At 38.9% G+C, this 14,208-nt stretch overlaps 2 protein-coding genes across 2 annotated transcripts in view; one reads left to right on the top strand and one right to left on the bottom strand.

Moving 5' to 3' along the window:
- Positions 1–10,926, top strand: part of etv4 (ETS variant transcription factor 4) — a 51,516-nt gene extending 40,590 nt beyond the window's left edge. The window contains exons 8-12 of the mRNA XM_084740149.1: positions 3,200–3,268; positions 3,953–4,000; positions 6,438–6,610; positions 9,108–9,209; positions 10,388–10,926. Coding sequence (XP_084596275.1) covers positions 3,200–3,268; positions 3,953–4,000; positions 6,438–6,610; positions 9,108–9,209; positions 10,388–10,615 — 620 coding nt within the window. The 3' untranslated portion in view covers positions 10,616–10,926. The remainder of the gene's footprint in view (positions 1–3,199; positions 3,269–3,952; positions 4,001–6,437; positions 6,611–9,107; positions 9,210–10,387) is intronic.
- A 993-nt stretch (positions 10,927–11,919) lies between these two features.
- LOC146312378 (ATP-dependent RNA helicase DHX8-like) overlaps positions 11,920–14,208 on the bottom strand; it is a 44,054-nt gene continuing 41,765 nt past the window's right edge. Inside the window, exon 23 of the mRNA XM_084740150.1 lies at positions 11,920–12,472. Within this exon, the coding sequence (XP_084596276.1) occupies positions 12,253–12,472 (220 nt within the window). The 3' untranslated portion in view covers positions 11,920–12,252. The remainder of the gene's footprint in view (positions 12,473–14,208) is intronic.

The raw sequence follows: 14,208 nt of genomic DNA, 5'->3' as shown, positions 1-14,208 counted from the left end.
TATCTTACTGTTTAACGCTAATAAAAATCCTGCATTTCTTGATGGTGCTGCTTCATAATAATAGTATTTAGATAACAAAATTATGGTTAACTTTTACTGTTTGGAATTGACTGGAAATTAAACCTAATTTACAAGACAAGCATGTATCAGCTAAAAGGTAAATGGTGATTCAAAAAAAGTCAGGCCAGCACATGTGTATGGAAAAAGGGCTCTTGAAGCAACAAAAAATACATTTGACGAACTCAACAGCAGTGTTTCTTTCAAGAAATCATGACAGTTATTCAAGGTCATCCACAGAGCTATTTTCTTTCTACCAAAGCGCACTTGCCAACTGCATTAATAATTTTTTTCCCCACGACTGTTCCGCCCTGCTACTCATTGCCTCAGTGATGCGCCCTTGTTATTGCCAGAAAGCTTTTCTTTTTTTTATGCCAGAACCTAGCCAATCTGTGACTGCAAACTGAATATATTGTTTAAAAAAATGAAAATTAAGTAAAATTATCACCGTGCAGAAGGAAGTGTGCATCTACTCATGGATGAGGAGGATGTAATTAATGTTAACATCCTGTGCTATCACAAGCACAAGCCTCTCTTCCATGAGCAGATGCACGCTTCCTCCTGTGATACGTTCGCTTGACACTAGAAAGAAAATAAAATGCTCACAACAAGCTCTGTGGATTGTCCTGAGTAACCTGGTCAGAAGCACCATGAGCAGAGTGCCATCTAATTCCATTACATACAAGAGAAGGCAGACATCTCCACAGCTGATGTCTCCAAAAACTCTGAAACTCACACCAAACAATCTAGATAAAAAGCACTGCAGGTAAAAGGAAAAATATATATTTTTGCCCCTTTAGTCATTACCACTAGAACTCCTTGAGCACGGCCTCTCGATGAACAGAGTGTAGACTTGTGTGTATGAGGAGAATTTTGTAAGCAGACAGCATAAATAAATAAATTAATCTGTTCAAAGGGATTAGTCATGGGATTCCAGGTAGTCTTTGAAAATTCCAATTAACAACATTAGTGTGAACCTTAATCCAGCACTATTCAAACAGAATAATATATATATTTAATTTGCAGACACAGTAAAAAAAAATACTGGTTCTTTGAGGCAGTTAATTGGATAATTTGTGTTAAAGAGCTTTTGAATGAAAGCATCCTGCAAACAAAACACAAGCTCTAATATGGTTTATGAAGGCAACACTGCCAAATTGGCTGTAATGATTGTTGTTTATTCACTGCTGATTTATAAAACCATTCATTTGTGGTTATTTAACTGAAAGAAAACTTGTCCCAAACTATAAGGTCATGGAGGTAATGGAGCAGACAAAAGATGTGTATTGAAGTAAATCGCGTGTAAAGACAACACCACCTGTGTTTTCTTTTATTGGGAACAATGAAAGCCAAATGCCACAAGTCTACCGTCTCATTTTAAAAGCCAGCTTGAGAATGAGGCTCCTAGTTTCACATACAAATTGGCGTTCCAGCACTTAATCATCGCTATTGTGTCGCATGAAAGACACAAAATGGTCATGCCACTCAGTACACAATTAACCCCGGTGCTCTCACACCCAATCTACCCATCACTCCCTGGTGGGGGCCTGCCATTGCAGGCAGACGTATTATTTACAGTATGATCGAGTGCTGCTGCCCCAGAATGGAGGGTTTGATTTTCCCCAATGGCATCTTATCACAGTCACAGCGCTGCAGCTGCATTCCCCAGGAGTGAGTCACGGCCAGAGGCAAAGAGCTGCACCTTTCGGTTTTTATGCTCCTGCTTGTCTCGTTCATACAGTTGACAGACGGCATAAAAAACAAATTGAATAGTCAGTGACACGCCTGTTTTTAATGCACGGAGAAAAACAAAAGGTGAGCAGAGCGGCCACAGGAAATGCACCACAAAACTCTTAGCAACACTCGTCCAATCGCAGAACTCATTAAAGCATAAATGTGCTCCTTTACAAGAGTTCTGACTTGCAGAGAATTTTGCTGGAGGGGTTTATGAGGAGGATTATAAAATCTATTTCGGTGAACGCATCCGTTTGAGTCAGTCAATGATGTGCCCAGATAAAGTGCAGACACTGTATACTGTACCGCTTTTTCTGGTCTGGTGAAGGTGCTTGCTCATGGCCTAAAAATACCACCAGAGACAAGAGAAGTGATATGATAAATGCAGCGTTTGTCCTTGCAATGCTCGGGCCGATCACACAAAATATTCTATATGATACACACACACGCTCTCGAGCGGATATTTGCTTAGTAAGCAGTAAGTTTGGGTTTTTTATGATCAGATTTAGATTTATTTATTTAATTTCTATTCTGACACTTTAAAGGGATAGTTAGGATTATTTGAAGTGGGGTTACAGTAAATGATGGTTGGAGTACTGTTGTATGAAGCTAAGTAACGTACTGCTGTGGACACGGTCAGCAGCAAAATGTATTTTAGCTACCAAAAACAATCAATAACAGTTCAAGCTATATTCAGAATATTTTTACCACTTTACCTTGCCTTTTCCGACGAGAAACTGCTGTTAAATAAGCCAAATATTGCTCTGTCCAAACCAACCAAACTAAATTGACAAAATCAGCAATTTTACCCCACAGAACACAGGAGTTGCTGGTCTACCGCTGCCTCGGTCAGTTAGTTAGTTTGTGTTATTGTGGGACTTTTTGCTTTTTTACAAAGTGACACTTTTAGAAAGTTGATCCAGATTCACCAAAGTCATGCAATCAGCACGAACAAGCCAACTGATCCATAGACCAGCAGCTCCTGTGTCCTGTGACGTAAAATTCTTGATTTTGCGTATGGAGTTTGGTTGGTTTGGAAAGAGCAATATTTTGCTTATATAACAGCAGTTTCCCATTAGAAAAGCCTGTCTGACAGCAAAGTAAAGAAGTGAAAATGTTCTTAATGTTGCTTACACTTCAACTGATATTGATTTTTTTAAATGCTTTTGTAGCTAATATTGCTAAGTACCCCACTTAAAAACATCCAAACTATCCCTTTAATTGATGGTTGATAAAACCCAGTTTTAGCCACAGCAATCAAATTTTCCAAATCTTGTTTTGTTTCTGGGAAAATTGGAAACATTTTCAGAGAATGGTTGGATAGATGGATGAACGGACATTTTTATCATTGTTAAACTGTTCAAATAAACTAAAATCTGACCAATAACTATTTCTGTTTCTCTTACAGATGTGCCTGGATGTCCCTCTATGTACCACCACAATGAGGGCTACCCAAACCCCCAGCACAGCAATGAAGGTAATATGAATTTTTTCGCATTGTTCTCCTTTTAGAGGCCTCTCCCACATTATACTTGTCGTTCAGTATGTATGTATTGCATGTATCTAATCTCCAACGCTCCAATGCTTTATCTGCACTGAGCCTTCGCTGGTTAGAGCTCTGCGGTCATTGGCTAACCGGCGTAGAGTGTCCGTGTTTCCATTGGCTAACCAGCGGTGTGTCCATGTTTCCATTGGCAGTGGCTCTCGCCTCACCCCTGCCTCAAGAATCCCTGAATAAACATAACTCCTGGAAAAAGCACTCTATTTCCCCTGCAAAAAAAAAAGGAAAACAATCCTTCCCTGCACTCTTATTGTTTGTCGCACCATTTTGGAAAATTCAAATTCTTATTCACGAGCTTTAGAACAGCTCCTAAAGGCCTTAAAGATGTTAGAATAAGTTCACTGGCCCTAAAACGTGGAGCAGAGATCCAAGTCTCTTTCAGATGTTTCCAATATGAAATCCTCTCCCTGTTCCTGAAGTGCTACTTTTGTAAAAGCAGAGTACACACTTATTGGCTTAACGTTATTCAATGCGTGAATGGATCCTTGTATTTTGTTGGGATGGCATTCAAAGCTTGGCTCGGATCCCAAATGAACAGCCTAGTTGTGCTCAGTTCAGGGCCTCTTGAAACTCTGACACAGTTCTCTCTTTGTCTCGCAGGCTATCTGTTTGAAAATGACTCCCGCGTGGTTCCAGAGAAGTTCGAAGGTGAGCCTGCTGCACCCATAATCCCTCTGCATTCACACACAATCTCATTCACACGCCGCAGTCCTCTCGGCAGGGTGTTACTTGGACGACAGCAGGTACAGGAGAGAAACCTAAGCCCCGATACGTGACCTATCATCTTATACTGACCTCATGTAAGAGCTACATGGGTGTTTGTGTGCTCAGAAGCTTAGTTAGTGGGTTTGGTTTCTCTGCACACACGATGTCGGGCTCCTCTGTCACATTAGGAACAGAGACGAGCAGGTTCTCATGGTGTTGGCGGCGCTGGTGATTGACGCTAAAGGAGATTGAGTGGAGAGCCCGAGGGTGTCAGCTCTGGTTAAACCAGTGAAGTGTGCGAGTTCTCAGAGAGACAAGAGCGGTAACTTAGCTGAGCTTATCAGGTTCCCTCACTTGTGTACAACATATCCAGTAACCGGTAAACAACCAAGAAGCAAACACGAATCAGTGTCCATTACCTAAAGATTGCTTCACCCAGTGTAAGTACAGTGGAAACCGATTATAGTGGTGATGGTCACAGGGGTCAACTGCTTATAGATCAGAAAGTTTGGGACAGAATCGTTCCTATGTAATAATTCGCCTGAAGTAATCAAGTAGTCGGCTTATTGGGGCTGAATGATTCTGAAAAAATTGCAGTTGCAATATGATTTGTGTTATAAGATGTCATGCTAATTTTTGCTAATGCTAATCTGTAGAATCTGATTTGTAGAATAAAACATCTCTGCCTCACCGTATTCATTAATCTGAAAACTTTCTGACACATTTCCCCTTTAACAAATATCGCACCTCCTGCGATTCTGATAAAATTTTGATAAATTAATAGCCCTGCTGCTTAGAGGTGTTCAATTTGGGTCTTTCCTTACATGACAACAAATAGTAACACTAAGGTATTTCTATTGTTTTTAACTTTAGTCTCATGATACTGAACTAGAGCTGCAACAATCAGTCCAGTTAATTTTCCAGCCCTGATGGGAACCGTGGTGCACTTGTAGTCCTGCAGAAGGTGCTGCTGGGTCCTCAGCAAAATGCTAAAGAACATTAATTAAAAAAAATTAAATCTAATCATCATTATGTGAATGTTATAAAATATAATTTATAATTGTAGGAACATATTTAAATCTTATTTACCGTGCCCATTTTTTAAAAATTTAGCTGCTGTCATCACGCCATAAGCTGGACTGCCACGAAGCTGCTCTGCTTCTGAAATTTGGCACTTACTCACAAAATTGGACGTTTTTGAAAAGGAAAAGGCCTGATGAGCAAATCAACAGCCCAGCAGACAAAAGCTCAGCTGCAAAAAATTAAAAATAACAAACTCCTGCTCAAGTAAAACTGACAAGTATGATGCAACATACATAAAATATGGGTTTAGTTGTCAGCTGTAAAGTATTTTGATAATCAGTTAATCATTTTGAGTATTTTTTTTTTTTTTAAAGAAAGAATCTCGAAATTCTCTGATTTCAGCTCCGTAAATGTGAATATTTTCTGTAAACTGAATATATTTGGGTTGTGAACAAACAAGACGTTTTTTAGGACGTCATCTTGGACTTTCGGAAACACTGATTCTTAATTTTGCATCAAACAACTGGATTAACTGAGAAAATAACTGACAGATCATCATTAGTTACATCCCTGTAATGTACTGCGCCTCACAGTAACCCGTCTGTTTCTGCCTGTTACATGAGGCCAGCTGAAATCATGACGGGAAAAAGAAAGTCATAAAGGCAGAAACTGCTATAGATGCAAAATATAAATGGCTGCAGGGTTCATTTCACTTTTAAGACACTGAAGAGCACATTGTGCTTAATGTCCAGTCACACAGTGGCTCTGGTGTTTGGCTGTACTAAGTAAAAAGACAACTTAAAGCTATAACATGTAACATTTCAGCATGAAAATATCTAAAAACACTTCACTATAAGTAGTTTTGATTGTAATAATTAGTTTTTTATTGCAGTCTTGTTTTTACATATGTGCTCTGTGTTGCCTTCATTTTTTTTTCTCCCAGTGGCCTAAAATGTCCCTAAAAATGTTCCTATTTCTGTCCCAGCTAACCACACTGCTGCCATTTCAGTGGTCAATTTGATAAGCCGTTGTTAATGAGCGTTTGATTCAGTTTACGTCAGTATGCAAACATGAAACATCAAGATTAGAAGTCCTGGCCTCACTAGAATCCAGATACTTCCCAGCTGCTGTTAGTGAAAATGTCCTTGTTTGTACATGTAATATAAGAAGCATTTTAGACCATAATTTAATGATTGAATCCAAATGGTCCGATGCAAATTAATCTGCAGAAAATGTATCAAATATCAAATGAACTTTGGATAAACCTAGGCTACATAGATGTTTGAGTTGCATCGTAAGTATTTTGATGTTTGTGCTCACATGCTGACCTCCGGTGGTGTTTTCTCTTCGTCCTCAGGCGAGGTGAAGCAGGAAGGCGGTGGTGTTTTTCGTGAGGGCACACCTTACCAGCGCCGCGGCTCTTTGCAGCTCTGGCAGTTCCTGGTGGCCCTGCTGGATGACCCCGGTAACGCCCACTTCATCGCGTGGACCGGCCGCGGCATGGAGTTCAAACTCATCGAACCCGAAGAGGTACGACTGAACCGGAATCTTTCCTTTCTTCAGATATTTTGTTTTTTCTTTTGAAACATCAACAGGAAAGTTTTGTCCAAACAGTGGGAGCAGAGGTGTGTGTTTTGTTAAAAAATAAACCCTTAATTCAGCGAGTTAGATGTGAAAATATCTGGAGAGGAGAGGAGCGAGAGGGAGGCTGGACATCAGAGAAGTAGTGGAGAGACAGATCCTGACAGAATATTTTCACACGTAACTCTGTAGAAGAGACCAACAGAAGTCACCCTTTAAGGCACTTGTGCATGTAGGTCAGGTTGCAAAAAAATGTTAAGGGCATCTCTGGGCCTCTTTCTATTAAAACTGTAATAATATTATCTCCTTAAAATGTTTGAATGAAAAGATTTAAAAAGCATCAGCACTATTTTTAGCTGGTGTTACTGTACGGTCTTATCCGCAGATAGTGGAGAAGTGTTGATAGGGATCATGACGTTAATATAAATCTGATAACAACGGCACAGGAGTTATTCTCGGAATGAATTTATGTTAGCGGGGTTTTAAGGCGCTACCTAGATTAGAGCGATCAGAAGCGAGATTTGGCCACTTTCCTCGTAGGTCTATTCTCTGATCCATCTTCCATTAGTCCCCCATTCATTATTCAACACATGAAACGCTGGATTGATAAATGAAGGACGAGTTGCTATCACAGAATCATCCAACACCCCCGGTTCCCTCTCACCTCCTCACATTTCTTTAGGCGAGACGTTTCTGCGATGTTTAAGTCTGCAATTTGATTGGACGGATCAGACGGCGTCCATTTAGGTGGGTCCTAATACGGAGAGGTCCATACCGTGTTTTCCATTATCTTTTTACTGTACATTAAAAATGAATGGGGGAAGAGTTTTACAAGAGCAATTAGAGCTGAGAGCACACTCAGGGATCAAACAGGGCTGCTGGCCTGATGGCCACTGTGGGATACAACCTGTCTCCTCCTGAGTCATGAATCCCAGCGTCTCTCCCTCCTCCTCCTGCTTTACACTTTCTTCCACCATCTCAGATGTTTGTCAACACAAACATCGCTCACAGAGAAGTGCATACATTCTGTACTCAAGTAGAAGTACTGATTCAACTTCTTTACTCTAGTAAAAGTGAAGAAGTACAGGTTCTGAAAAGTAAAAAGTCTCCCACTGAAGGACATTTCACTGACTGTTTCTGTGCAAACTGAACCTCACATTTCCTCTGTGGTCCCTCTCGTTTCATTGTGTTGCATCTTTCATGTCTTTTATGTAGTTTTTGTCTTGTCTTGTTACATCTTGTACATCTTATGTTGTTTTTGTCCTTTTTTTTCATCTTCTTATGTCTTTTTTCCTCTTATTGTCTTTTACGTCGTCTTTGACTTATAATATCTGTTACATCTTGTGTCATTTTCTGACATTGTTTTGTTATGTCTTACGTAACATCTTTTGTCTTTTTATATCTTTGTCATCTTAGGACTTTTTTCCCTGTTATGTCTTTTACATCATTTTGTGGTGTTGCATCTTTTTTGTCTTTTTACATCGTCTAGTTTGTATTTTTCTTCTTTTTCATTGTTTTTGACTTGTAAGATGTGGCTTTTTTAGTCTTAAGTGTTGGTTTTCACTTGTTAGCTGTTGCATCTTTTATCATTTTTGTCTTGCTACATCTTGTTATGCTTTCTGTCTTGTTACGTTTTACTTTGCTCTTATATCTTTAATGTTGTTTACATCTATTGTGTGTGATATGCACAGATGAATAACATCAGAGGATCATCTTTTCTTTGTGTTATTCTCCCATCTATTTAGATAAAAATAATCTATATTTCCCTTAAAATCTGTTTAAAGTAATGAGCCTGTTTTGAAAATGAAAGGAGTAGAGAGTTTCAGATACCTGAAGACTCTGTTCAAGTAGAGTAATGAAGTATTTGTGACTTCCCACCTCTGTTAAATGGTTTGATTTACTCCCCCCGGCCTGGTTTGATTTACTCCCCCCGGCCTGTGTAGGATTGTTGTGAAACACTAATTCTCTATCAGAGTTCTCTCGTCAGCTGAGGGTTCAGTTTTGGGTTGGAGTGTATTTCATGGCCGTGACTTCTATTTCACTGTGAACACTGTGGGACTCTGGTTGCATTCAAGTGGTAATGGGTTACATAAAAAGGAAGTGAATCCACATGTGGGGACTCGCCCTGGTCTTGGCATGTTGACGCTGTTGAGTTAAAGAAGCAGACAGGACTTTTACTTGCCGTCGAGGACCCCTAGTGGCTGCAGCATGGAAATACATACAACTGTGTCTAATTATGATTTTTGTGGAATATGAACTTCGGGAAAAGAAACGCTGACACAAGCGATTCTGTTCTGTTGACGTGTCACTTGAATAAAGCCGTGTTTTAAGCCTCTTCAGAAGGATGCAAATAAGAACCAGTCACCTTTACATGATCCTCACCAAAGCTGAACTGTACCAGAAGTGTAACCACAGCCATTTCCTCTTCTCTGCTCCTGCTCCTCAGGTTGCCAGGCTGTGGGGCATGCAGAAGAACCGTCCAGCCATGAACTACGACAAGCTCAGCCGCTCTCTGCGCTATTATTATGAGAAGGGAATCATGCAGAAGGTACGAAACACACCCCTTTTCATGTTGCAACTGTCCTCATTTTGAGATATTGTAGTCTTTAAATTTAACCAGTGCTGTTTCCAAAACTTAAATATTGATAGTCCATAGTAGGGTAACAGCTTATAAATCACCCTTTGTAGAGGTTTTATAAAGTTGTAACTAATGGCTTTACTTACTTTAGATTTCATTGATGATTTACACATTTATAAATATATAAAACCAACATATGAGCTTGCAAAAAACAAGCAAACTCTGCATCCTGGCCTACACATCATGACCTGGTTATTCAAGATAATCCACAGATCTTGTGAGCAGTTTTGTATAAGAGCTACTTTCTTTCTGCAATACAAAATACAAAGAAAATAGACACCACAAGGTCTGTGGATTATATTGAATAACCAGGTCATAATTTCTGGAAAGGGAACCTTGAAATTTTTAGTTCTTTTTTGTATTTTGAGCATGATGAACTGAGTGCCATCTAGTTCCATCATGTTGGAGCGATAGCAGACAGCTTGCACCAAAAAAAAATCTAGATGGATAAACAGCACTGCAGGCCAGGGGAAAATATGCATGTTTGAATTGGGGGTGAACTGTCCCTTTAATCTTTAGAATGTCAAAAAAAATGTCCATCCCAGTTTTTCAAAGTCAAAGGTGGTTTCTTTAATTGTCTCGTCATGTCAGCCTAAAACCCAAAGATATTCAGTTTAATGACAAGGTTGCAGTGAGTCAAATTAAATGCTGTGTAGTCCCACTGTGTCACCACCTGTTACAGCTGATAGTTACAGTTCAATTAATAAAGTTTTTTCAAGTGAAAAAGAGAAACAAGACTACTGGAGCTGCAACACTTAACTTAATTGATTGAGTCATTTTTAAAGAAAAAAGTAAAAAAAAATCTTTGATTCCAGCTTCTTAAATGTGAATATTTTCTGGTTTCTTTAGTCCACTGTGACAATAAACTGAATATTTTTGGGTTTTTCACCATTTTCTGTCATTTTATAGACCAAAACAGATTAATTTACTCACAGCCCTAAAGATTTTAGGCAGTTTAAGAACTTTGTTATTCATATAAGGCTCAAATATCAACTGAAAAAAAAAGTCTGGACATGTGGAAAAAGAAGAGTTTTAAGTGTTTTCTCCCTTACATTCCTCCATGACTCACCCGCTCCTCGTGTCTCCAGGTGGCAGGGGAGCGCTACGTTTACAAGTTTGTGTGTGAGCCCGAGGCCCTCATCTCCCTGGCCTTCCCTGACAATCAGCGGCCCAGCCTGAAGGCCGAGTTTGAGCGCTACGTCAACGAGGAGGACACGGTGCCCCTGTCCCACCTGGACGAGGGAGTGCCCTACACTGCGGAACAAGCCCCCCAAAACATGGGCCCCCAGCCCTACTCCAAAGGCTACATGTACTAAAGCCAGCCCCCACCCACCTGACCTCCCCTTCCTCTTCTCCCCCACCTTCAGAAATCTTCCTGTTGTACCTACCCATCATCATACACACCCTGACCCCCCCCCCCCCCCCCCACGCACCTCTTGCACATGCCCACCCCATCCACTTGTATATAAGGCTATGGTGTTTTTGTTTTAAATTAATCTCTCGGGATTTTTTTTTTTGTTTTGTTTTTAAGAGCTGCATTCCTCTCTCACATCTGAGGCCTATTCAATCCATAAACATGACTGTGGTTGAAGAGATTGCTTAATAAATACCCATAATAATACCCAAACTGAGGTCCAGACTATTCTTTTACTGTGTTTTTGTTAGTCCCATGTGGTTTTAACTTTCCCCCCTCTTTTATGAGTGTATTATTGTGTGATTCAATAATAGTCATTTTAGGAAACACACTTATTTGGTTTGAAAGTTAGATACAAAGACTGATCCCTCTCATGTCTGCACAGTAAATAGTAAGCTACTGTCAGAAGCTGATTATCTTAGCATAAAGTCTAAGCTAGCCTGGTCCATATGACACTTTGGATTAAACATAAGATACAGCATATTAATGAGAGATTTAAAGGGGTAGTTTGGGTTTTCTGAAGCGTTGTATGAAATATTTATCCATAACAGCAAAATGTATTTTAGCCACCTTAAAAACTATATAAATCAATATCTAAGTATTTACTATATTTAGAATAATTTCACCACTTTACCCTGCTGTCAGACTTATTTTTCTGATGTGAAACCAATATTATATATGCCAAATGTCACTCTCTCCAAACCAACCAAACTCCATGGGTGAAATCAGTCATTTTACCCTGCAGAACAAAGGAGTTGCTGGCCTACTGCTGCCTTAATCATTTATTTGGTTTGTGTTATTCTATGAGTTTGTATTATTGTGTGACTTTGGTGAATCCAGACTAACTGTTCAAAACACCACAGTCATAGAATAACACAAACCAAATAAATGATTAAGGCAGCAGTAGGCCAGCAACTCCTTTGTTCTGCAGGGTAAAATCAATGTTTTTGTGAATGGAGTTTGGTTGCTACAGAAAGCAATATTTGACTCGTATAATAGCAATTTCCCATTGAAAACCTCACACAACACCACTTCAAAAAACCCAGACTATCCCTTTAAAGGACATGCAGTTGTTACCTTTGGACAGAGCCAGGCTAGCTGTTTCCTGTCTTTGTGCTAAGCTAATCGGCAGCTTGCACACACACTGAATAAATATTTATATTTATTAATGCAAAGGAGACGGGATAATTAAGAGGCAGGAGCAAATAAAAGTGCTTCTAGTGTTTATCTATAAATCAAGTTGCAATTAAAAAAAAAATTACCTATATTTTTAAACATTTCATAGAAAATACAATATAGGAAATGTTTACCAACTTTAGCAGTAACACCTGATACTGTAACAACAGAGGTAACAAGGCAAAATTAAGTGTTACTGAAGTTAGGTAACAAAGCTTAAATATTAAGTGAAAAACATTACATTAAGACAATTAATTGAGGTTTAATTACCACTTGATCAAGAGTGTTTGTCAGCCTTTAACTGGCTCAGTCCATCGGCACAACAGTTTGTCAGTCCACCTGTTATAAAGAAGCAGGAGATCCTCAGCGTCGTCTGAAGGCACGGGAGATTCTCCAGGCGTTGGGCTCCTCATAGCGGTTGTAGAGAGGTTCCAGTTTCTGCTGCCTCTTCTGCCGGCTGAGGCGAGTCGGGTCGGCAACTCTGTAGAACGCCGGCGCAAACTCCACCAGCCAGCGGGGGTCGATGGTGGTCACCTCTCGCATGTACTCCTTGGTGGTCAGCACCAACTCGTGGTACACAAGCCTGCAGGAAGGAAGAACCAGAATCAGGTTTAGTGAGTCCCAAGTTAGGAGTAGTTAGTCAAATCATACAAAAGTCTGATGATCACCCCCCAGTTCTCACATTTATGTCAGTTTAAGTTTTATTTTCAGCTGTTGCAGCCTGCTTACATCTTAGAAATCTTATTGATTTCTGACATGTTGTAGCACTGAATCTAAATTTTATTGTCTGGAAAAATGTAAATATTTTAGTTAAAAAAAAAGTCAAGTCTTTTATCTGTCTCAAGTCAGAAATACCAAGTCAAACTCAAGTCTTTTATTAATAGTAGTCAAGCAAGTCTCAGGTCCTCAAATTTGTCAACTTGTAAAATTTGCCAAGTCTCTCATCACCTCTGGGTTTACACATACGAACAATTTGTGACATTTTAATGAATAACAATAAACATATAAAGTAGATAAATATAAAGAACAATAAAAAGGAGGTACTGTGAATCAAGAAAGAAAAAATATATATATATATATATATATGGAAAAATATTACGAATAATATGTACAATGTGTTATTTAAATGAAAGAGTTTTGTGCAGCAATGTTTTCACCAGGGTATGTGCAAAAATTAATAGTATGAAATGTAAGAATATTTGAAATGTGCAAGTTAGTACTCCCAAAAGGATGGAGGTATAAAAGTATAATGAGAACAAAGTACAGTAGCTATTCAGTCAACAGATACTTAATCGACAACTATCCTTCATTTTCAGGTGATAAATCTGATTCCAACTCCTCAAATGTGAATATTTGCAGCTTTTCTTCATCCCATGATAGCAAAGTGGATATTTTGGGTTTTTGGTTTAAACTGAACTAGGGTCTGACCAATACTAGATTTAGGGGTGGGTAAAAATATCGAAAAATCGATGCATCGAAATTATCCGCCCCCTAATTCAATATCGATTAAGCAAACCCTCTGAATCGATTCACCTCCTGGCCATTGGGGGCGCTGTGCGCAACATCTTCGTGTGATTCGCGTTTTAAGGACGGAGGCTGCACGCGACCAAACAACAACAATATGTCTGCAAACTACTACACGCTATACCAACATGAAAACACATGACAGAGGTCGCCATCCCAAAGCTGTACACAGAGGTGAAGACAGAGATTTATATGCACAAGTGAGCTATTATGGTGCTGCTAATGTTTTATTTTCAGATGTTTTATTGCCCAAAGATGTGAAGTAACGTACCACATGTGTTATGGGGATGAAAATAAATATTTAAAAATTGCCAACAGATACTCCTAATTATTTGTGTATTTCTACTTCTTACTGAATCGATATTGAAGAATTTAAATCAATATCGAATCGAATCAAAATCGAATCGAATTGTGAGGTTCTTAACAATACCCAGCCCTAACTAAATTTTTTATTGTTTTACCGTTTAAACTTGTTTGTTATAACTATAAATAATTAAAAAAGAAACACACACACACACACACAAATATATTACATACATACATACACACAATATGTATGTATGTATGTGTGTATGTATGTATGTATGCTTTAAAAGCAGCATTGTGTGTATATATATATATATGTGTATGTATGTATGTATGTATGTATAAAGCATACATACATATATACACACACACAATACTGCTTATAATACATACATACACACATACATACATACACACAATGCTGCTTATAAAGCATACATACATACATAGCTGCTTATGAAGCATACATACGCACAATGCTGCTTATAA

The sequence above is a fragment of the Lutjanus erythropterus genome, chromosome 17, assembly GCF_056507025.1.
Source record: "Lutjanus erythropterus isolate fLutEry1 chromosome 17, fLutEry1.hap2, whole genome shotgun sequence".
Classification (NCBI taxonomy): domain Eukaryota; kingdom Metazoa; phylum Chordata; class Actinopteri; order Lutjaniformes; family Lutjanidae; genus Lutjanus; species Lutjanus erythropterus.
This window is presented reverse-complemented; position numbering and strand designations above follow the sequence as displayed.